The 24,187-nt window shown below is 53.4% G+C and overlaps 1 protein-coding gene across 2 annotated transcripts in view; it reads right to left on the bottom strand.

Moving 5' to 3' along the window:
* Positions 1-2,851: 2,851 nt before the first annotated feature.
* ZNF469 (zinc finger protein 469) overlaps positions 2,852-24,187 on the bottom strand; it is a 207,013-nt gene continuing 185,677 nt past the window's right edge. For both annotated transcript variants that reach the window (XM_062623696.1, XM_062623697.1), the window contains 2 exons: positions 21,575-21,644; positions 2,852-17,357 (listed from right to left, as the gene is read on the bottom strand). In XM_062623696.1, the coding sequence (XP_062479680.1) occupies positions 4,511-17,170 (12,660 nt within the window). In that variant the 5' untranslated portion in view covers positions 17,171-17,357; positions 21,575-21,644 and the 3' untranslated portion in view covers positions 2,852-4,510. The remainder of the gene's footprint in view (positions 17,358-21,574; positions 21,645-24,187) is intronic.

Raw genomic sequence — 24,187 nt, forward strand, 5'->3', positions numbered from 1 at the left:
CTCTGCACTCGCAGAAAGCCGTGGTTTAGGGTGTTTATTGTTTCGTCTCAAGGAAGAGGAATGGCGTCGCGGTGCCCCTTCGCCTGCAGGCTGGCCAAGGCCCGTGGGGCTGCGTGCTGGGTGCGCTGCAGAAGGGCTCTGCCACCTACCGGCAGCAGAACGGGGCCCTGGGTACCCCTTGTCACCTGCTGGTGGCTCAGCCCCAGGCAGCTGCAGGGAGCCAGGGGTTCTCTGTGGCCAGGGCACGGCTTGGGCATGTCCTCGGCAGAGATGCTGCTGCGGAGGCTCGGGGCTCCCGGGGGCTGAGGTGGGTTTCGGGTTAAAAGAGACGATGCAAACACGGTGCTGGATGCTGATGGATCTCGGTGTTCCCAGGTTCAAGGCTGGCATTTCTCAATGCTTACTCCTCCCACCCGTAGTGATCACCCAGTATGGGGATGATGCTCTAACTCACAAAAGAACTGGTACCCCGAGGGATTAGACGGCAAAACCGGGATGCAGCTGGAGGGGCATCACTGTTGGCAGGACGGCAGCCCCTGGGTGGGTCCATCGCTCCTGTGTTATGTCCCCAGCTCCCCCTGTACCCCTGGCCCCACACCCTGCAGCAACCCAGGCTTAGGATTCCCCTGTCTGAAGAGAATTCAGCATTAGGGAGGCAGCAGCCCGGGGGAGTGTGTGGTCATTATACGCATATGGCCAGGGAGACGTGGGAGCTGGGGTTTAAATTCCTGCTGTGCAAGGAACGGCCAGATTTGACTCAGGAGCAAGGAAAAAAAGTATAAATCTTTAGCCCTTGCTAGCAGCGTGACAACCATGGTGGATCCAGTTATCCTCCAGGCTTTATGGAGAGGCTTAAAGCACCTCCAGCTCAGAAACTTGGGTGTGCAGCTGAAGAAGAAAGGCTGGCTGGATCTGGGGGGGGGGCCTTGAAGAGCAGACAGCAGGGTTGAGGGTGGTGACAAGAAGCCAAGAAATCCCCTAAGGGGCTCCATGCAGTGCCAGGCACCCTCTGTTCAGACCCAGCCACTCTGGGGCCGGCTGTGGGGTCACCCCCATCTGTGAAGGGTGTGGATTGGGGTGAGGATGGTGCAGCACAGCTGTGCATCCCGATGAGGTGCAGCCCCAGGACCCCTGGATGTGCCTGGTCTCGTGGGTTTCTCCCTGTGCTGCTGGCACCCGCTGAGCAGCGAGTTAATCTGCAGCCAGGAGAAGCTGCCAGGCTTTGCCTTCCTCACTGGAATTATGTTGACAGGGGCCTGCAATCTTCCAAGTGACAAGCACTGCCGGATAATGCAGGACTCAGCAAACCCAGGCGCTTTAGGGAGCTGATGGATGGGGGGGTCTCCTGCTCAGCAGGCACTGGCACTGTGGAAGGGGATGTGGGTGAGAGTAGGGGGAGATGATGGGGAAAAAAACCACTCTCATTTAGAGGGAAAATGGAAGAATTGAGTATTTCAGCCTTCAGAGCTGCAGGGATGATGTTAACATCACCCCAGGGAGCAGTATTCAGGAGGGAGTGGTACCCAAGGTGAGCATCACTTGCGGCCTGTGCTGCAATAAGGTGGGTGCTGCTTTAGGATGATGCCCCCACACCCTGCCCAGAGCCCAGGGGACAGGTCCCATCCTCTGCAGCAAACCTGTGGCTCCCAGGGGACTTCATTTCCAGTTGCCCATGTTACGGATTTGGAGGTGCGGGAGAGCTACAGTAACATGAAATACTCCTCTGCCTCATGGGTTTGCTGCCCTGGTGAAATATAGTAGAGGGAAAACATAAAAGTCCCATTTCCAGCTCCATAACATTTCCTGCCAAAACAAAGTAAAATGTGCTGCCTTAAATTTTCTGCAAAATTCTTTTGAGGTTATTTTTTTCCCTAAATTAAGCCATACTAATTATTTTCAGGCACTTTATCTCCACTCTGCAACACACCAGGAGGGTGCAGGCGGAAAGCATTTTAAGCCTCCATAAACAAAAGAGTAGTTTGGAAAATAATTCTATCAATTAATCAAATTAATCCTGCAGTTTTAGTTACAAGCCCCAAGTGGCAAGGATTCTAGCCCGCAGTTACGAGCTATCTCTCATTGACAGCGTTTCAATGTTATGATTGCAACAGTAATTAAAGAATATAATATGCCTGGCTTTGTGTCAGCATCCTACCTTCAGACCTCAGTGCTATGCTGGCAAAGGTCAGCTTCAGGACAAATTTGGGGTAACCAAACTGGGCTGGTCACCATCACCAGTTGGTGATGGTTAAACTGGGCCACCACCATTACTATCTGGTGATGACCAAAGTGGGCTGTTGCTATGGCAGTCACCAGCTGATGGTGACCAAACTGGGTCACCACTATCAGCAACTGGTGATGACCAAAATGGGCCTTCACCATCAACAACTGGTAGTGACCAAACTGGGCCATTGCTATCACCATCACCAATTGATGATTATTAAACTGGGCCATTACCATTGCCAACTGATGATTACCAAACTGAGCCATTACCATCAGCAGTTAGTGGTGACCAGACTGGGACATCACAATCACATTGGGCTTGCTTCCTTCTCCCCTCAGGACAAGACACTCATGCCATGAGTAGGACCTGGGCAAGATGCAGTGGGGAAGAGGAGATGCACAAACATCTCCATCATTGAGAAGCTCCACTGCTTTACAAAGGATTGCAAGGTGATGGCAGGAGCACCAACATCCCCCTGTACCCACGACACCATGAAGTTGTGCAGAGCATCCAAGTGTCAATTAGAAACATCATCATTTGGTTGGAGATGTGTGCAGGAGGAAGGGACTGCAGGGCGTGGGACGCAACCAGGGAGAAACATCCCGCAAACATCACTCAGACAGGGAATTTCTGTGAAAATATTGGAATATATTTGAAAAGATTAATCATGTATGATTTTACAGTACCACCCCATATTTTCATCTCATACTTTATTTAACAATATTAAAGAGGCACTTTAAAAGCACACATACAACATCATAAAACGGCGTTTTCCTGCTCTCTCTCTGCTTCTCTGACAAAAATATCAAAATAAAAACTTTTGACAGAACACATTGCACCCAAGGTAAATTACCTACAATATTTTTATACAATACAAAGAATTGTAAAGATACATATTAACAGAATAAAGCCTCTTTTTTTTTCTTTTTTTTTTTTTTCTTTTAAATCTAAAACAAAACAAAACAAAAAAATCATTGCAGGACAGACGCAAAGTACTCTGACTGTTCATATCACATCAGTGCATTACTTCACCTCCTTGACTTGGGAGTATTTCAATAGTATTTTTAATTATCCTCCATGTCCTCGTTTGCACCTGAGATTTCTTTCCGGATTCAAAAGTTCGGTTGTATAACGTGCTCATTCAACATGACGTAACCTCATCGACACTGCGGAGTACCAGCATACAGGATTCTTCCCCCCCACCCCCCATTAAAGTTGGATGTTTTTAAGCTATTTATTTCTTTTCCTGCTTCGTTTTCTTTTACAGGTAACTGCTACTTCCTAACGGTTCCCTTTTCTTTTTCAATCAAGGAAGTCTGTATTCACATTACAAAAGAAGAATAGCACCAGTAACTGCATAGTAAAAAGCGGATACCTATATAGCCACTAACTCAATACAGTAAGATAGTTTTAGAAGTGATACTGTTGAGGGCACTCGGACAGTACCGGTTCGGTGCGGTAAATTGGCACAGTTTTGTCGTTGCACAAAAAAAATTAACCCCCATAAAGAAAACACACACACACACACACACACACACACATACACACCAAAAAAACCCCTAAAAAAATCAGAGTTTGTCACAAGTGTCAAGGTGCAGTTTGCTCTCCTCCGGTTACATCGTCTACAGTGGTCAAAAGAGTGGCAGCATCCTCTAAAGGGCTCCGACAGCCCCAGAGCTGCCTCGCTATCCTCTTGACGATGTAGAAACAAATTCATAGGGATGGCTGTCAAAATGTAGGACACTCGATTCCTAATTTAATTTTTTAATTGTATCATCTCTTAGGCCAGCTCCCAATTAAATGAATTGTATGGGATTATTTGTGCAAAATCTTCAAGAAAAAAAAAATAATAATTTGCTTTCTACAGTGTACTGCACCTTATGAATAAGACGTCTACGGAATGAAGTTCATCTCTTCAAGTACTTTGTACAAAGATAACACAGACACAGACTCAAAAGGGTCTGAGATTTGCAAGTATCCTTATAACCTCAGCACTTCTGCAATAAAGCAATTGCTCTCGACGATTCAGTCTGCCCAAAGCGATTACAATTTCAGTTCATGAAAATCATCAGCAACATCAAAGTTCTAGCATTTGCATGATAAATCAGGTGAATTAAAGTAGATTAGTAGACACAAAGCAAACTATTTCACAGAGGCTGCAGTGCAAGTTCATTTAAGCTAGACAGAGAAATCATGCTACACAAACGAATTTAATGCTTTGATAATTTTTTCCCTTGCAAACCCCATGAAAGCAGCTGAGGGATCACCATAAGTCACTTCCATAAATTATTCTGAAGTATCTCTTCTTAAAGGAATTTTAAAGCTAGTTAATTTTTGCCCAAAGAGTTGGCTTAGCAGGTTGTTCTGGGACTCGGCAGTGCGGTAGCTGGCTGAGCTGGCAGGCTTGGCACCCCGGGGCAAGGAACCACGAGGGGATGGCTCCGGCCCCTTAGCCAACACTTGGTGAAGGCTCTTGCCCAGAATGGCCTTCCTGCGTTTCATATCCCCATTGGCGTGCCGGAGCATCCCCTTCTTCTGGTTATAAGTGTCCAAGACCATCTTCTTCAGCTGGGTGCCCGTTTTGGGCTTAGGTACCAGCTTATTGCAGTGCGTCTCCCTCCTCCCAGGGGAGAGGGCAGAAGCTTCAGCGTTACTCCATCCGGTGCGTTTGAGCTCAGTGGTGCTCTCGCTCCTCCCTGGGCATGGGGTCCGGGTCTTTTTCTTTTTCCCATCCCCTTCCATGTTCTCCCGGGAGCCGGAGCTGCTCCGGTGGCTCAGGGACTTGTGCTCTTTCCTCCTCTTGGCATGGAGCTTGCCAGCGGCTTTGCTTGGCTCCGTGTGGCTGTGTTTCATGGCATTGCTGGCGGCCTCACCCCTGGTCTGGTGGCTGGTGGATTTGCTTGAGTTTCCACCTTGGTCCTTGGCATTAGTGCTACTGTCCTTAGCCTCAAGCATGGTTTTCTCCTTCCCCGAGATGGGTTGCTGACCCTCCTCGGTGCTGCTGCCAGGGCTGCCCATGCCAGCAGCATCCTTGCTGCCGTGCTGGCTACTCGTGGTCTCCTTCTGCAGGACTGAATCTTTGGCAGCCCTGTCCAGTGTGGGTGATGCCGTCTTGTCCTTCATGGGCAAGGAGTGGTGGGCAGCTTCTGGAGAGGTGGCCTTAGATGGACCTTCCCAGCCATCACTGGCACTGGAGTTGCCCCATCTGTGGGTCTCCTTGGCTGGTTGAGACTCTGCCTGTGGGGAAGGAATCTCTGAGACTTTCTCATCAAGCTGGAGAAACGGAATCCCATCCACAGCATCTGTGGCTTCATTGGGATTTTCCAGGACATCCACTATGCATTCATCTTTGTTGCCCACGCTGGTTCTCTTATGTGTTTTGGTATAGTCACATTTCTCACTCAGGGGTGAAGGAGAGAGCTTTTGGTCTGTGGCCTGGTTGCAAGCCAGCCCAGCAAGATCAATGGTAAACTCAGGTGAGTCCAAGAAGGGAAGGGGTTTCCCATCAAACGCTCCTTTCTCCAGCTCCTCAATTGACAGGGCAGTGATATGCCCAAGCTCTGGGCTGCTCGCCACAGCCTGAGACAAAGATGGAGACAGGCAGTGTGATGGAGGCAGCGTGTCAAACTGGGATTTCTCCATCTCTTCCAGGAGGTCAGAGAAGTCACTCACCAGGTCTTCTGCTTTCATAGAGGGTTGGGGTGCTCCTGGGTCACTGGGTGATGTAGGGAAGGAGTCAGTGGGAGCCTGCAGGCCGGAGCTTGCAGCCTCTACCAGCTGGATGTCACTGGTGTGGTCGAGGTGGACCGGCGAGGTGGATGGGAGTGAGCTTCCGCGATGAGCAACCTTCCTCTTCTTGGTCGGTGGCATGCCTTCCCGCAGGGAGCCGTCCTCTTTCACCTTCTCCCTCCTCTCCCTGGAGGCAATGCCCGGCCTCATAACCCCTCGGAATTTGAAAGTCTTGTTGCTTCCTGCCAAGTGCTTCTCCATGTGCCGGTCATACTGCTCTTTCTTGGAAAAGGTGTAGTTGCACATGCTGCAGATGAAGGACTTCTTGATAACGTGCATGACGTCTGCGCAGAGCTCACAGGCGTACAGGGTGGTGTGCTTGATCTCCTGCTCCTCCACTATGCCATGCTCCTGGCTGAGGTGGTTTCGAAGCTCTTTGGTCTCCTGGTAGAACATCGGACACTTATGGCACAAGTAAATCTTCTGTAAGCTGTGCACGACCAAGTGCCGCTGGAGCTTGAAGGGCTTGGGGAACTGTTTGCCACAGTGATGACAGTCCCGGGAAGGATCTTTGCAGTCTGGGTGCATGGGGACAGATTTAGGGGTGCCTTCACTTTTTGCCATGTGCTCTGGAGACGGACTAGCAGATGCTTTAGAGGAGCTGGGTGCAGGTGGCTTCACCTTGGCACTGGTTTCCAAGGGGTCTTTCATTGCCTTGGCCTCTTGCTCGAGGGGCAGCTCTTTGGGGCTCTTGCTCTCCCTGCTAACTGCATGCTTGCTGCTGGGGTCTGCGTGCCGGGAGGACCTGCTGGGCTTCCGATACATGATGGTGTTGAGGAAGTGGGTGACAGCAGCGTTGTCCTCACCGAAGCAGGCTGGCAGGCCCATCACAGACTTCTGTGCTTGCCCCTTGCGAGCGAACTGGGTGGCGTGCTCCCGGAGATGCTCGTTGTACATCCACACGTCGGAGATCTCCTTCAGGCACATCCCGCAAGCCCACAGACCCGCTTTGTTCTTGGCATGCTTCTCCTTCAGGTGGTCCCTCAGCTGCTCCCGGGAGCTGAATTTGCGCTGGACGCACATATAGCAGGTAGGTGGAGGGGAAGGGTTGTGGGAGAGCTTGTGGAAGTCCAGCTCCCCCAGTGTCAGGAACCACTGGAAGCAGACTTTGCATTTGTACTGCTTGTCTTTGGTCTTGATGGTCATCTCACTTCGGTTCTTCCCCAGTTTCCCATCTTCTTGCTTACTTTTGTGCTTGCTGGGCTGGCCTGGCTTTGGCTTGAAACTCACGTCATTGTCCTCCCCAGGGCCGGGAAGATCTTCACAAGAGCCATAGAAGCACATGTCTCTCATTTTTAGCTTTGCATTCAGCATCTCAATGTCAATGGTATGAAATTCAGGAGAGTCTGAGCCTTCGTTAGCCTTGTCATCGTAAGGCTCCTCAGCCAGGTCAGGGGGCTCGGAGCTCACTTCTCTGAGTGAGTGCTCATCCTCAAGGTCCATCAGAGGCTCAAACATATCCTCGGCAGAAAGGCTTTCTCCCTCTTTCTCCAGACTTCCCCAGATGTTCAAGCTGGGGACGTTGTCTTGGCTGTTTTGGCACAAGAAGGTTAGCATGTTGTCTTCCAGGTCAATGTCCTCCTTCCTTTGGTCCATCTTCTCATGGTCCAGCCTTGGCCCAATGCTGTTAGATCCACTGGGAGCAGCATCTCCGCTCTTCGCCTTGCTGCTGTGACACATGTTCAGCATTAAAGCATCATCAACAGAGATGGTTTCATAATCACAAGTGTCCTCCCTGGTGACGCAGAAAGAGCTGGTTTCGCTGAGGTCAGAAGGCAATCGCATGGAGAAGAGGTCAACTGCACCTGGTGTCTGGAGGTTTACCTCTGTGGTGGGCTTGGGTTTCTTGCTGCGCTTCCCATACACGCGTGTGCACTTCCTCCGAACAAACTGATCATCCCGGGGGAACAGTTGGGAGAACGTGGAGTCATCATCAAACAGGCTCTGGAGGTCCGAGACGGCCGCGCTCTCCATGCAATGCTCGCTGCCCGGTGCCACGTCTGCCTTCGCCCATTGCTTTGGCTCTGCAGGAGAAGGGCTGGTCTGTGGCATGGTCTGCAGGGCGCCTTGCACAGGAATTGTTTCTGAATCACACGTCTCCAGCAGCAAACCCTCTTCAGCAGGAGCTGGGGGACCCTGCAGGGCACCACTCTGATTCCCAGTGCTGCTGCCTACTACAGCACTGTCTCCCGTCTCAGCACCCATCTCCTCTGTGCCATCAGCACCACGAAGCTGCTCATTGCTGACTTTACCCAATCCCTTTACCACTTGCTTCACAAACCTGCTAACCCATTTCTTGCAAGCCTGCGTGTCTTCCACTCCATTTGGATCTTCCACCTCCCCAGGACAGGTTACCATGCCTGTTACTGAATCCTTGCTGGTCATCTCCTTTGAAGACACCATCCTGTTGCCCAGGTCCTCTGGAAGCTCAGCTGCACAAGGGGACTGGTTAGCTTTTTGGGAATGCTGGGTTGAGCTGGACCTATTTTGCCCCTCTGTGGTGATGCAACCACCTGGCTCATGCAAGTCCTCCATGATCCTGGGCAGACTGGAGCTGAGGATAGCAGCAGGAGGACTTGCACTCTTCTCCATCTCACATGGACCATCGGGCTCATTTCTGCTGGGAAACACCTTTGCTTTCCTTCGTCGCACTTTCCTGTTCAGCTTCTTTTCAGAACTGCCATTCGTGTCCCCAGGATCTTTGCATTGGCTCCTTCTGCCCTTCTCTCCCTTCCTGGCTTGCCGTCCTGAGTCCAGCTTCCCAGCCTCTGCCTCGCCGGCTCCTGTTGCCTCTGAGTGTGATCCCTTTGCCTTCATCTCCCTCTGCAGAACACGTGTGCGGTGCAGCTCCTGGGACATCTCAAAGGAGATCACGCTGAGGTCGCTGAGCACTCTGCTCACCACTTCTTGCATCTGCGAGCTGGGCTCTTTCTCCAGGTCTGGACATATTTTCTTGGGGGTCTGTTCAGCGTCGTTGGTTGGCATCTGTGCGCCATCAGCTTTGTCTTTGATTGAAGACTTCAGGCTCCTCCGGGGCACCTTTTGGGCTGCTTTCGTGTTGTCTGGAGGAACCAAAGTGGACCTGGCAGTCTTGCTGGGCTGTGGCACACCACCATTCCTCACCTGGTGCTTGACAGCTTTGTGCCTGGTCAGACCGGGCTTGGACCGGAAAGTAGCCGAACAGATGTCACAGGTCACCGGGACCCCATTTGGCTTCTTTTCTTTGTGAAGTTCATTCTGGGGAGGATTTGGAGTACTGTTAGGTGTATTGCCCTCTCCTTGGCCCATACTGTTCAACACACAGCTCTCAGCTTCTCCAGCCCCGTCGCTTTTTGATTTCTCCCCTTCTAAACTCTTCCTTCCACTCTCTGTGGTTTTGGAAAGACCAAGTCTCATCTCTGCTGAAAGCTCATGGCCATTTAATTCAGCAGGACCAAGATCTCCAGTCCTTGTAAGATCTCTGCTGACAGCTGCTGGCCCTTGCTGAGCAAAACCATTGGACAAAGCCTCTGCTTCACTTTGATGCTTATTTCCATCATCAGAGCAGCTTCCAAGCTTGTTCTCTTCATTCAGGTTTATCTCTCTTTCTCTGAGCAGCAGAAGATCTATTGTGGGATGGGTTGGATCATCTTGGCTTTTTGGAGGAATGGAGTTAATGACTGTATCTGTGATGGTGCATGCTTGGTTTTCTTTAAAATGAGAACTTTCGGGTGCCTCTTTCCCAACACCCTTTTGGTTGAAAGGTGGAGAGCAGTCTTTCTGGCCATCATCCATCTCCAAGGTAGACCCCCCCAGACCATCAGAGTGCAGCAGAGCTGCAGGTCTTGCCATGCCTTCTCTTTCAGGTGATCTATAGTTACCCGAAATGCCATCGGAGAGAGGATGGCGACTGTCCTCAACCACCTCTATTGGCATGGTCCCACAGCGGTGCAGTGAGGGAGAAAAGGTGGGTCCTCTTTTCCATATCCCTTGCTCTGTTGGGCTCTCAGTGGGGTGATGGATGTGATGGCTGTTTGCCTCGGGAGGGCACCTCATCATGACGAGTGAACTCGATGTGTTAAGCAGGGATGGGCCATATTTCCCCTCATCTGAAGGCTGAAGGTTAAAAATGGGGACCTCTCCTTCCTCAGCCCCACCACTCTGCAAGCCTTTGGGGTCAGAACAATTGGTCGTCAAGGGCAGGCTGGCCAGGGATTCTCTTGTGTAATGACAGCCACTGAGTGGCTTCTTGCCACTTCCTTCTCTAGGAACCTTTGCACCGACTGTGCTGGTTTTTGTCTCTGGCACCAAGCAGTGATCCTGGTGGAGATCACCCTTGGAGGAACCCAGGGGGCTGGTGGGATCTGTGGGAGTGGGAGGCTGTGTCCCCTGAGCTACCTGGTTCCTTTCCATCCTCTCTGCTGCTGCACTGCCCAGTGTGTTTTTCTCAAGCAAGCTACAGTTTAAATGAGATTGCTCATGTTCTTTAAATGCCAAGGTTGCTTTGTTTTTATCTTGCTCCTGTTCTTCCATGAGCTGATCACCTTTCTTTACTTGCCCTAGCAGTAAGGTCACTGCTGTGTTTTTGAGTGGCGAGAGGTCATTACGCTCTCGGGAAACACCATCTGCACGGATATTAATGTCACCCGGCTCTGCGTGTTCATTTGCTAAGTGCTGCAGCTCTGTTACATTATTTTGCAGCTCTGGCCTTGCAAACGTAGATTGTTTTGCATGGAAAGAACCCATTGAACTGAATGACTCTGGCTCGCACCCACCAGGAAAAGTCACAGCCTCTTTTGCTAGGGTAGCAATATTTTCCATGTTGCCTTCAATGGGGACATTCCCTTCCCCTTGGGCAGGACAGGATGTCTGATTTTCCCCTTCCATAGCACCACTGTTCTCCTTCTGCTCTGGCTGGATGCGGGTGGTGGTAGAGGGGTTGCTGGGAGCAAGCAGCATGGGGAAGCACGGCATCAACAACTCCTCTTCATTGCTCTTCACTGTTCGGGCAACAAAGAGCTGGAGCTGCTGCAGAGGGTTGGCAGCCGTCTCCTGGGATGCCTTCTGGGAGTCACAGTCACTCTCCTTGGGCACACTCAGCATATCTAACAGCAGCACTTTCTGCTTGCTGGCTTTGCCTCTGGGTCCAGGGCCCTGACAGCTGGTGGGGCTCTTTCTCTCCTCTCTTTCTTCCACCAGTACAGGCCCACCACCATCCCCTTTGAAGTCCATGGCATTCTGTGCCATTTTGGCTGACTCTGGCCTGCTTAAGGGTCTTTCTTCGGTATCCGGGACCTCTTTGATGTGAGGTGAAAGGGTGGGATCCGAGGCTGGGGCAGGAACCTGCTGAAAGCCGAATCCAGGTTTGTGGTTTGGAAGATGGGCATCAAACTTCCCCAGCTCTGCAGCATCGGTGAAGCTTTCATTTGCTTTGCCTGGCACAGGGAAGCTCTTGGCAGCATGCTGGCATGGAAGGGATGGCAAGGGATCTTTGGTTGCTTCTACTGCCTCCAGGGTCTTGGGGAACATGGGATTGGTGGCAACAGGAGGGCTTTTAGTCACAGGGTCTGTGTAGATTTGAGCCTCTCTTTGGTCTGGCGTGTGTGAACCAGGTAGACCTTTGGAGGAAGATACATCTTCCATCTTTCCAGGGTCACTTTCCTTGGCAGCTGCAGTTAACTGGAGCTGCTGACCTTTGTCTTTGGAGCAGAAATGGTCCATGGTGAGCGGGGCTGGCACGCACAACCCTGCCTCCAGAGACCCCAGCTCTACGGGGCAGGGCCAGGGCTCCCTTGGTCTCTCATAGTCCCCATGGGCACTTGTGACAGCCGGCTTCTCACCTCCCAGCCTCTCCCCAACACAGAGGCTTGGTCTGCCCAGTTCATGTGCCAAAAACAGTCCTTTCTCATGGCCTGCCCCTTGCTCAACCGGCAGTGGGAACCGCTCAGCTGCCGGTACCCGCAGGTGGGCAGCAACGTGATGCTCATGCTTCTGGAGGGCAATGGGTGCCTCATGGTCCATCTTACTGGTTTGCAATTGACTCTCCAGCTCTGTGACTAACCGCTTGATCTCCAGCTCATCGTCTGACATGTTGTTCATAAAAGTCACATTATAATCCGTTATCCTGTCCGGCAGCGGCAGAGAGAGCTGGCCGGTGGGGACAGGTCCTTCCTCAGGGAACTTCTTGGCTAGCGGCTTCTCCACTGAAAGGTTGTGGAACTGAGTCATGTCTTCTGGCAGCATCGGAGCCACCTCCTCCATGAGGGACCAGTCTTTCTCTGGCATGAACGGTGGATACGGTTGATCGAATGGCAGCGGCTTGCTGGGGGGATTGCCAGGACAGGTAAATGCAGTCACAAAACCATCCTTGCTTGCAGAAACACCTTCATACAGTGGTGGATCGAACTCAGCGACGGGAAGCTCTCCAAATATTGAAGACGAATCGAAGCTGAGAGGGGAGGAGACCTTGCCCTGTGACGTTTCTGCTGTGTAAGGGGAGATGCTGGCGTGCTTCTGCTCTAAGGAGCTGGTGTTGATGTCATCTCTGCATAGGTACATGTCTTCCATGTGCGAGGAGCCCAGGGCTGGGGACTTTGAGAAGAGGTTGCCATCATAGTGCCCAGGAAGGCCTTTGGGATCAAAAAATGTGTTGTCGCTGCTGACGTATGGATTGGGCACCTTGGCAGTGAGCAATATCCCCACTGCATCCATCCCGTATGTGGCAACTGGTGCAGAATAGTCCTTCTGACCTTCACTGAGCCCGTGTGCCTTCAAGTATTTGATGCTCATTTCTGAGTAGGCAGCGCTCACGTTGCTAGGACTAGCTTCGTTACCACTGTGGGATGGAGCAACTAGCTCTTCTGCATGGTACTTCAATCCATCACTCGTGAAAGGGCCAAACTGATGGCTCTGGTTAACCATGGCAAGCTCAGGTGAGTCCTGAGCCTCCAGGGTGGGTTCTCTTGCCTTACCCATGGGCTTTGCTGCTTCTTTGGCTTCTTCTGCCCCCTCCTTATTGCAGAGTCCAACGGGGCTTTTGCCTGAGGTGGCCGTGCTGGGCCTTTCCTGGGGCTGTGCTAACGGCTTCTCCTTTGCACAGTCCATTGCAACAACGGCTGGTTCAGCACTGGGACATGTCCTGGAGCCCGATGGCAAAGGTTTGGCTGAACCAAACCGCCTGCTCCCCCTGGGAAAGTCCTCTTTGCTTTTCTTGCTCTTCTTCGGGCTCCTGTCCCTGGGAGGGCTGAGCGGAGTCCTTGGCGTGCATGCCGGGCTGCCCAAGCTCCTTCTCCTCTCTGTGCCTCCCTTCTCGCTGCCTGAGCCAGCCCCATCAGCGTGGGATGGGCTGGTTCCCATCTCACTGGGCACGCTACCACTGTGGTTGCTGCCAGTAGACGACTGGCTGCTCTGTCTTGGGCCTCTGGTGGCACAATCCTCTTCCTCAGCATCCTCCTGACTTGGGACCCCGCTGTGCTCCTGTGACTCCCTTTTCTGACTGTCCTTTTTCCTGCTGTAGCTCCAGGTGGGGTCTTTCTCTTTGACCCTCTCCCCTCTTCCAGGACGTTTCTTGGTAAAGCTGTATTTGGTTTTCCCAGTGAATCCCGTGCCATGCTTCTTCCTCCCCCGGAGCTTGCTGCACTCTGCCCCATCATCATCTGAGTCGGAGACATAGTCATACTCCCGAAACCTGCCCTCTTTGGTGGCTGGCGTCAGCCTCTCGGTGACCTGGGGACACTGCGCCTGCTTGCTGCTCTTCACCTGCAGCTTGTGGAGCTTGTTCTTCTGCTGCACTATCTTGTGAATGAGCTCCTTGCTCCACGTCCCACTTCGGGGCTTCCGCTTCTTCAGGTCCTTCATGGAGAACCGGGGTGGCTTGGAGCTCTTGGTGCCAGTGCCTGGCCCCACCTCGCTCTTTGTTGAAGGCTCCTGGCTGAGCTTCCTGGGATGCTTCTGGCTGGAAGTGGACTTGGAGGAGGTGGTGGCTGGTGGGATGCTGTTCTTCCTGCCTGCCCGCAGCCTCACCGTCCTCTCTGCTCCTGCTGCCCCAGGATCTGGCTCCTGGGCTGCCACCCTCTGCGCTGCCCTCCCCTTGTGAAGGTGCTGCTTTCCTGCTGCTCTCTTTGACTGATCCCCACCATCTTCATAAAAATAGACAGCCTTGGGCTGGTCCCCTGCCTTCTCCTCCACTGCTGCCTGCTTTGATTTACTCTCCGAGGCCAGAGCTTCCTTTGCCTTGTGGGACAACCCGCTGCCAGCTGTCTTCATGCCCGTCAGCTCCTCATCAGCAAACACATCTATGAAGCTGCTGTCAATTTCTGGGTTATCTGACTGGTAGCCCAGGCCATTGAGGGCCTCAGTGATCAGGCTGTCCAGCTTGGCATCATCAATGTCCAGGTCTGAGGCAGTGAGCGGCAAGGAGCTGTTGGCAAGGCCATTGAAAAGGCCACCCTTCAGAGCATCTTCCTTGCCCTCGCTTTTGCTATCCCCATCTAGCAAGAAGTCATCGCTCTTGTTTAATACCAACAAATGTGCCTGGGTTTCCGGGGAGAGCCCCAGGCTGGGGGGCTTGGGGGGCTCTGGAAGGAGTGCTTTCCGCCCCTCAGCTGCCAGGGAAGCATCCTTGCCCTCTCCCTGTGGATTGGGATGGGAGGTGCAGAACTGGCGGTGCTGCAGGAAGGAGGAGAGGTTGCTGTAGTTCTGGTCGCACTGCTTGCAGGTCAGGAGCACGTCCAGCTGGTCCAGGCTGGCACTGCTGAGTGAACTGGCCAGCAAGTGATGGGAGGAGTACGGTGGAGGAGGCTGCTCCCCATCCAGCCCATCCGAGCATCCCTTGGCCACCTCCATGCTGGGTTTATGGAACGGGCTCGCTGGTGCGCATTTCAGGAGGCTGTTGTCTTTGAGGGCATCCGGAGGGAAGTGGAACGACTTGACGGAGTCTTGAGGGTGGTAATGAAGTGAGCTGGAGCTGAGGACATCAGAGGGCTGGAAGGTTTTGTTGCCGTCCTTGGGATGGCAGGGGTGCTGGAAGAAGGGAGAAGGGGTGAGTGCTCCAGACATCTGGCTGTCTTCAAAGCTGGGATTGAGAGGGCTGCTGGACATAGGTGAGAGCGATGAGCATGTGCTGCCACAGGTAGGGTTGGGGACAGGGGATGGCAGAGGGGACTCACAAGGGGAGGCAGCCACCAAGGCTGAGGGTGGTAGGACTAGCGCTGAGCCCGATGAACTCCTTGATGGAGGAGGACCTGCTTGACCCATGTTGTAGAAGAGGGCTTTGCTTCTCGAGTCACAGGCAGGAGACCCTGGCTCCTTCCCACTCTCAAAAGCAAAAGTGCCTGTTGAGTTGGGGTCTCCCCTCTGGACCCCAAGGCTCTCTCCCGACAAGAGCTTTTTGCTGTGATACCCTGGAGAGTTATTTATAAGGGGCCCTTTCTGGGCTTTCCCATTCCCCTGCCACTCTGACGTGCCCACAGGGAAGGGGAGCTTCTGGCTGGTGATCTGTCTCGACAGCTCTAGCCTGTTTTGACCAGGCACTGCAGAAGTGAGGTGTATTTGCTGCCAAGGCATCCTGGCATTTTTCTGCCTGTGCTGCCTCTGCTCGGGGCCAGACTGGCACTCGAATGAGAACTGGTTTCCAACAGGGTTTGAATAAGGTGCTGAGTTCTGGTCCATGGGAGAAAACGCCTTAGTGGCACCTTCCCAAGCTTGCACAAGCCTGGGGTGTGTGGGTGCCGTAGTGGGAATGCTTGTCTCGAAAGGCACGGATCCTGTGCTGGCGCTGCCTGCGGGGGAACTGCAATAGGCTTTGCTCTGAAAGTGCACTTGGGAGAGAGGGTTTGGTGGCATATTCCTTCTCAGAGGGCTGCTCTGGACCAGCACCCGCGGGCTGGGGACACTGTCTTTCGCTGAGGCTTGCCTTTTACCGACTGGCTTTGGCATACTAGGCGAGTGTAAACTAGACGGAAAAACAGCTTGGTTTTCTTGGAAAGTGCTTGGGTTTTGGTCGATAGCACCAGATGACGAGAGAGCACCATTGGAGTCGGTGGGATGCTCACTCCTGCCCTTGCAGCATGGCAATGGGCCATGGTGAGGGGCTGGCGGTGGCGGTGGGTGCAGGAATGGTGTTGGTGGTGTGGGCAAACCATACAGCCTGCTCTCGGGGGACACGTTCTCATAGGAACCGCCGCTCAGCACCTCCTCTTGCCACTCTCTGGAGGAGGAGTGGAAGGCAAAGGCACCGTGAGGCAGTTGGCTGGTGGTGAGCCCCACATCCAGGTACTCCTGGCTCCCCACATCGCTGCGGTACGGCTCCTTCCCCGCATCATGCAGCAGCTGGAAGGGGTATTGGCACGGCAAAGTCCCCAGGGCTTGGGCACCGGCTTTGCTGCCGTCGGGGAAAGAGCTGGGCTTCTGCACCGAGATCCCATAGCTAGCACCGGCGAAGCTCTTCTCCAGGGATGGCCAGGAGTCAGCCCTGTTCGCCTGAAACTCTAGGTAATGTAGCTGCCCATTGGTGCCGGGGCTCTTGAGGGGGATGCTGGCAGTGGGGGGCTGCCCTTTGGGGCCATGGGAGGGAGCGGTCTGTGAGGTATAGTTGGTGGAGGTACGGCCGGTGCTGGCATCAGAGAAACAGCGTCCGAAGCTGAGCTCTTCTTGCTGGATCTCAGCCTCGCGCTGGGGGATGCTGGGCACGTGGAAGCGGTAGCTGCCGGCCACAGGGCCATGATTTGCCTCTGGCTCCTTTGGGGGGGTCACCTTCTGCTGGGGGTAAGCGATACCAATGGTGGGGTTCGGCCGGGTACCGGCGATGCTGAGCCGGTAGAGCTGATGGTGGCCCCGATCACCCTTCCCCGAGCGCCGGCTGCGCTCCCGGGATCGCCCCTTCCCTGGGGGGGACTGGGGGCTGCCCTTGTCCTCTCCCCATGCGCCGTCATTGCCAAACTTGGGTTTGCGGTGGAGCGACTTGAAGTCGATCTTCCCGGCTTGCTGCGGCCGGATCACGGCTTCCCGCTGGCTGTGGGGCTCCTTGTCCTTAGGGGTGGGAAAAGGGGATGTGCCCTCCCCACCTAGCGCCCTCCCATCCTTCTCCCCACAGCCTTCAAAGCCAAAGTCCTTGTCGGGGTCTTTGGGGCCGGCCTCAATGTCGCCGATGGTGTAAACATGCTGGGTCTCTCCAGTCATGATACCAAGGGACAGGGAAAGGCTAAAAGTCCCCGTTTTCCCGTCTTGCTGCGAGCTGCTGTCCCTCCGTCATGGGCATGGTCCTCCACTGATGGGCACTGGGGCGGTGAGAGGGGCAGCGGGTCCCCGGGGCCGGGGTGGCGCTGGGTCCCAAACACTGGTGGGGCTCTGCTGCATTGTTTCCGACCTGGAGAGGGTATAGGAGAGAAAAGGTGTCCATCAACAGGGGAATGGGGCAGTGGTGAGAAGGGAGAGAGATTTTGGCCCTTTCTTTTGTGCTGTGTGGTGGGGATGGATGAAGATGCAGTGCAAGCGCCCTAAGTAGCCCCTGGGTGATGCCCTCCAGCTTTTTGTTCTTCAAAGGATGCTCGGAGCATTTCACCTTTGGCAAAAGCTGCTGAGGGAGGCACTTTGGGCACTTTTTTTCCTCCCTGAAAAGCTATTTCTGGGTTACTTCTTAGCAACATAAGCAGAAAAAGATGACAGAACAGCTCCACCTACGGATTAGCGGGAAGGGATGTCGGGCCAAGCTGGGAGAGGCATCCTGGGAAGGGCTTTCTGTCCCCATGTCCCCAAATCCCCTCTCTTGAAGCCAGAGGGATGATGAGGTTCGGCTGTGCAGCAAAAGCCTTTTGCTCTAGCACAGCTCTCCTCACTGCAACCCTTTGAGCTCGCTGCCTCTTCACCCAGCCGTTGCTCTAAAACTCCCTGGAGAAAGGACTTGGGCTTCTGCTGCCTCTGCCTTAACTTTAACATCACTTGCAAACTGCCTTCAGAGTTTTAGATGCTGTTAAATAGATGAAAGCATAAAAACAGAGCCCTAAATTTACCATCTGCTTTTACTGCACAGAGCCTCAGGGCATCAGACATGAGGCACAAGTCGAGTGGAGCCCTTTAAAAAGTACCACCTCAGACACAGGTTATATTAAAAAGAAGAATAAACCCCTGTTTTAGAGTCTCTTTTAAAAAGTCTATTGGAAACAGAAAGGGTTTCTTTCCCCTCCCTCACTAGAAACGCTCCTTCACTGTCTGCTGCAGGGAGCAATGGCATGGTACTGCTGGGAGCTGGGGAGGGAGTGACCTGGCTGCAGAGAAGCGTGAAATTCAGCTTATTAGTGTTCTCCTGGGTGTAATTCTCACAGCTCCAGCCCCATTCGGGGTCACCACGCACTGCACAGCCTCGCCAACCCTGCCCAGCAGCGAGCTGAGAAGGAAATGAGTATTTCTGCAAGAAAACGGGAGTGACCTGTGTCTATTCGGGGTCTCTGCAGCGTGCACGGCTCGTCTGTGTTGAAGCATCTGATGCTTTGCCTGTGCACAGCAGCCAGGGTGAGCACCCAGCGCTGCGTGGTGCTGCTACAACACATGTACATTGACAATACTGTGTATATACAGAGACAGCAGTGGTATGGCTGCATCCCAGTGGTCCTTCTACAAAGATGCTGCAGGACCTTGTGCTGGGGGGGGGGGTCTGTGCAGTGGGGATTGCCCAGGGGGGCTCCATGGGGTCCCCCCTCTGATTTGAGCTGTGTGATGCTGCTACAGCACATGTACATTGACAATACTGTGTATATATAGAGCGCAGAGGTACGGCTGCATCCCACCTCTCCTTCTGCAAAGGTGCTGCAGGACCTTGTAGGGAAGGGTGCTCCATGTAGTGGGGAAAACCCAAGGGGACTCCCCGGGGTCCCCTCTCTGAATTGAGCTGCCAGGCTTGGGTTCCTCCCCACCTTCTCACCCACTAAGTGAAATGAATCCCAGGCTGATAGAGCCAGACCCTGTCGTGCTCGGGCTCCACGTGCCGGGCAAAGCTCAGACACGGCCCTTTGGCACACAGGGGTTTTGCTTGCAAAACAGTGCGGCACTTATGCCTCTTCCAGACACAACTGCAAAGCCTGTTTGCTGCTGTTTAAATTTGCGAAGGCGCCTCGCCAAGATAAAATACCCAAGGCCAGCGCCTGCTACATTATCACAGTCCTGCTCTTTCAGCCACATAAAGGAGCCCCTTTTTTTTTTCTCTCTTGAAGGAAATGGTCGCTTGTGTATCCATAGAGCTGCAGGATTTGCCTGGCAAGGGCTGGCGTTTGCTGGTGCATTAGAACTGAGTGCCAGGAGAAACAAACAGCCTGTGCTGGCAGGGTGATGGAGATGGGGAAAGCAGAGCCAGTGGCACGCAGGACTGTCCTGCTGATGTAGGAGAGCTATGTGCCATGTCAGATGCCCAGGGATGGTGGCAGAGTCTGGGCAGGACACGGGCATGAATTTATCCCTGCAAATGATAGACGGAACACAGGGATAAAGGCAAGGTGTAAATTAGGGTTTAACTCCCCAAAATCCTGATGCTTGTCCCCACACAGGGGTTTGGGGATCCCTCATCTCTACACGGGGTCCCTGCTGGTGCCTGCAGCCATGGGGTGGGATGGCACAGCAGCCCTGGGAGCAGCACAGAGCAGAACACTGGGGCCTGTCAGCAAGGCTCAGACCGTGCTGCTCCCGATGGGGCAATTGATAAAGAGGACTGGGTGTGTTGATTTAAAGCGATATTCCCCAGGGAGCTGCCTTCATCCATCACCGCAGGGCTTACGGATCCAAACACAGTCTTCGCCCCCTTGTGGGATGGGAAACCCAGAATAAAACGAAAACAGGGACCATTAAATCTCTCAGCTTGCTCCTTAACCTGCCCCCAGGACCAGAATCCTCTTTGGGTTATCATTGGCACCATTTCTTGTGCATTTATGTTTCAGCTCCTGGAAGAGGAGGTGGAAAAGAACTGGATGGAGGCAAAGAAAGGTTATGCTTTAAAAAGCATGCTATATTTATTACCAAGCTGCCTGGCTGCAGGGAGAGAGATTTCTACCTGTAATTGTGTGCCTTGCCTGGTGCTCAGAGCCTTTTGCTCATCCCTGGAGCATCCTCCTGCGCTGGGCTGACATAGAATCAGCCATGTTGGAAAAGACCTTTAAGATCATCAAGTCCAACTGTTCCCCAGTGCTGCTAAGTCCAGCACTAACCCATGTCACTGAGGACCTCGTCTGCGTGGTTTTGAGCACTTCCAGGGATGGTGACTGCCACTGATACCCTCCTGCAGCCCTGCAGTGGTTTGGGGACACAGGGACAAGCTAAGCAGTGATGGCAGGAGCCTGGCAAGGCAGAGCCCAGCCTGCTGCTCGCAGGGCAGGTCCCATCCTGCCAGAGCCCCAACATGCCAGGCAGGTTGTGATTCACCGCCCCGGTTCTCTGACACCCAGAGCCAAGTGTCTCAGCTCCTGACACCTCGAGAGCTGGTGGTGCCCCTCTGCTGTGCTCACTGAGCACCTCAGTGATTCCCAATTCCCTTAGCATGCATTCCTGCAGGGCTGTGCCTGCACGCATGTTCTGGTTGACTGCATCACCCCCAGCCTTGGTAGTGTTTGCTTCCCAAGAGAGAAGAGCTGTGAATCCCACCAGCAGGATGCTGAAGCTTTGCATCTCAACTGGCACACCATGCTGGGACCACACCATAATGATTGTGGGGACCACCCTGTCCCCACCATGGGCAAGGCAGCAGCAGGAGAAGCAAAGGGCAAAACCCTGCTCTGGTGGAAACAGCAGCGAGGGACAAAAGCGGTTGTGTGAACAGCAAAATAAACCCAAAACTGAGCAAGAAACCCCCACCAGATAAAACAAAGGAGGAAGAGGGCTGGAACAGCAGCTCTGCCTGTGGGAAGGCAGGTTCAGCTCCACTGCCCAGACCTTTCTGGGGCTCAGATCACTCTGTGCGGATGGAAAAACTCCTTCTCTGTGGGAGAAGACACAAGGTACAGCTTGGCCCTTGCTGGGGGATGCAGGAAAGCCGGGTTTAGTGCTCAGCTCAGCCTCTCCCTTGCATGACCTTGGGTAAAAGTCAGTTAATCACGGTGACTCAGCCTCCATCTGTAAATCAGCCCCGATAATGCTTCCCCTCGCCTATCTGCTCTTTGGATCGTCTGTTGAGATTAGCAAGGCAGGGACTGTTCTTGCTATTTGTATATACAGTGCCCGGTGCAGCAAAGCCCTGATAGGGCTGGAGACACGTAGGTCTGGGTGAAAGGAGCTCCAGTCACGGCTGGGGCCCCCCCGGGGATGCTGCTCCAGGGGGGTTTGGCATGGGCAAGCTCCTTCAAGGTGAATAAACCATTCTAGGATCATCCCTCCCCCTTTTGACCTGGCCCTTTCTCAAAGCCCAGCACCTCTTTAAACATCCTGCCTCTTGCTGCCGAGCTGCTGTGGGGCCAGAAAAGCAGCTGGGGAGGACCCTGAGCATCCCTGCATCCGGGGCTTGGGAGGGCTGGGGGCATCCCCGGGCTGGAGCATGCTCCAGGATGAGGAGTGGAGTGTCTGGTTCCCAAAATAGCATCTGACCCTGTTCCGTCAGCTGGCCCGTACCTTGGCACCCTGCGCCGCTCAGCTACTGCCGGGACTCACTTTCACCTCCCATGAAATATGAATTTCTTGGCTGCAAAGGAAAGAGAAAACTATGTCAGGAATCTGTGGCTTGGCTGCCAGTGCTGCGGTGCATGGGGAGAGCTCAGCCACCAAAAGGAGGGGTTTCCACCCCAAAAACACCCCGTCATGGCCACCCTCAGTTGGGTCCATCTGGGTGGGTGGGTTTGGCTGGGCACGTGGGCATAGGGTGCTGTGGGAGTGAGGAAAGTGAGGCATGGATGGGGATGGGGTCCTGCCCCCCCTTCCCTGCATCCCAGCTCCATCCCATGCATCCCACCCACTGCCTCCACCCACTGGAATCCCATCGGGGTCCTGCAGACCCCAATGCCTTGCAGGGGCTTATTGTAACCACAGTCAGGATATGGCCCTGAGAGGCAGGAAACGGCCTCGCCGGTGTGAGGAGGAGGAGACTGAGGATGGCCAAAGCCCAAACCACAGTCTGGGCATGCTTCGGGCACCAGCCAGCCTCAGGCAGGTGCTGAGAGCAGCTGAGGGCAGCTTCCAGCCTGGTTTGATCTTCCATCCTGCACCCAGCAATGAGCCTGGGTCCCTCCCCGACCCTCAGTGCCCCTCAGCTGCACGGTGATGTGCCTGTCCCCGTGATGCCCAGCTCCAAGGAGCAGCCAGACTCATCCATCTCCATCCCCATCCCGTACCGCACTGGATGGGGCCACGCTGCTGAAGCAGCACCTGCCTACAGTACATCTCAGGGGTGGGTTAGGAAAAGGGCTCCTTTTCCTAAATTTGGGAAAAGGGGGGGGGGGTTGAGTGGATTGCTGTTACCTCCCTGCCAGCCCCAGGGCCAGCCTGCACTTAACCCACTTTGGCTGCTCCCCAAAGCTCATGGGTCATATCCAGACACATTGAATCCTGTCCTTACATTAACCCATTTCTCAGTCAAATAACAAGGAAAACAGGATAAGGGGCCTGGTTCTATGGAAGCATCTCACCAGGAGGGATGTGACACCGCCCTTGCCAGCCTGGTCCCTGCTCATCCCCAAGAAACAAGGCTGGGACTGGGGACCAGGGCTGGCCCTGTGCGTGTATACATGGTCCTGGATGGTCTGGTCTGGCTGTATCAGGACAAGAGGCTGTTTCCAGCAGATTTTTCTGGCCTGAGGAGAAGTTGGAAGGTTATTCAGAAAGTTTGTTTCTTGCTCATGGTGATCCAAAATTGATTTTCTGGATCTGAATAGCTTTGGATTTCCAAGCTGGTGAGAATCCAGCTTTCGCCTGGGATCCAGATTTTGCAAACAGTCCTAATTCCTCCTTGGCTTGTAATGCAAAACAGTGGAGGAGGACAGGTCCTGGGCACCCTGTGAGATGGGGAGTATGTTGTAAACCAGTGTCTTTGTTCCCTGCCTGGGGTCCCTGCTGAATCTTCCTGCCACACAGCCCTGAGGATGCCCCATGGGACGCTGCACAGAGGATGACTCTGGAGTGGTGGGGAGAGGAGAAGACATAGGAGGAGACATGGTTGGAGGCCATCCTGACTCAATGACTACGTAAAAGGGGACAGGTGGATAAGCGTGACCTGGCAAAGAGAATCCCTTAATCCTGCAGGTATACGGTCAAAGGAGTTGGGTGACAATCGGCTACAGACGTTCACTGTGGCTCCATCCCCAACCGGATCAAGCAGCATCTGGGACTTTTCCAAAGGAAATTAAGATGGCTGTAACACAAAGCAGTGAGGCTTTCCTGAGGCTTAGCTCAGCTTCTTCTCACCTATCACTGGGGAAAGGCATCCGGGGTGTGCAGAGCAGGGCTGGGAGCTGCCATGCTGGAGCTACCCTAGGCAAATCTGTGCTGGGGCTATGCATCCTTAAGGGGGGAGCAATGGCAGAGCCAGGACCTGCATCCTCTGGGATAGTGCTTGTGCAAGGTCAGGATCAGCTCCCATATTCTTCCCAAAGCAAGGGGCTGCCCTGGCTCTGGTGTGTTTTAGCATGGGTGAGCAGAGCCCTTCAAAGAGCCTGATTCCCTAAGAAACCAATGGGACATCCGAGACCTCCTCTTGTCTTGAGGCTGAGGCAGGTATAATCTCGCCCAGGAATCAGCAGAGGGACTCAGCCTGACAGCAGCATCTTTGTAGGGCTGTAATAAAGAATGACTTATTTTGACATTTACTTAAGAAGTATTAATCTTTCATTTTCCTTAGAAATGCTCCTGTTTGCTAAGGAACTATCTGTTACCTAAGTGCTCCGATAAATCTTCTAAGGTAAAATTACATGTGAGATGCTGCCAGAAGGGTACATTTAAGAATACTTCCTAAATTATCAACTGCATTAATCTTAATTACTTCAGGAAAAGTGGAGTCTGGCATTAGGGTGAACTAAATTGAACGGGTGTTTGTTTGTCTTTATCATATCACATATTTGAGATCATTTAACAGAACGCAGATAAAAGGCGAGGGGGCCAGTGAGGTACAGAGCAGTTGTCTAATGAAAGTGATGGCTCCAGATGACAAAGAGCAGGCAGGAGGGGACCAAGGGAACCCCTGAGGTACCCAGCACAGCAGAACCTGCCTGGAACAGGGTAGTAAATGGGCAAAAA

The sequence above is a fragment of the Pezoporus occidentalis genome, unplaced genomic scaffold (genome assembly GCF_034315485.1).
Source record: "Pezoporus occidentalis ecotype Australia unplaced genomic scaffold, CSIRO_AGI_Poc_V1 ctg258, whole genome shotgun sequence".
NCBI lineage: Eukaryota > Metazoa > Chordata > Aves > Psittaciformes > Psittacidae > Pezoporus > Pezoporus occidentalis.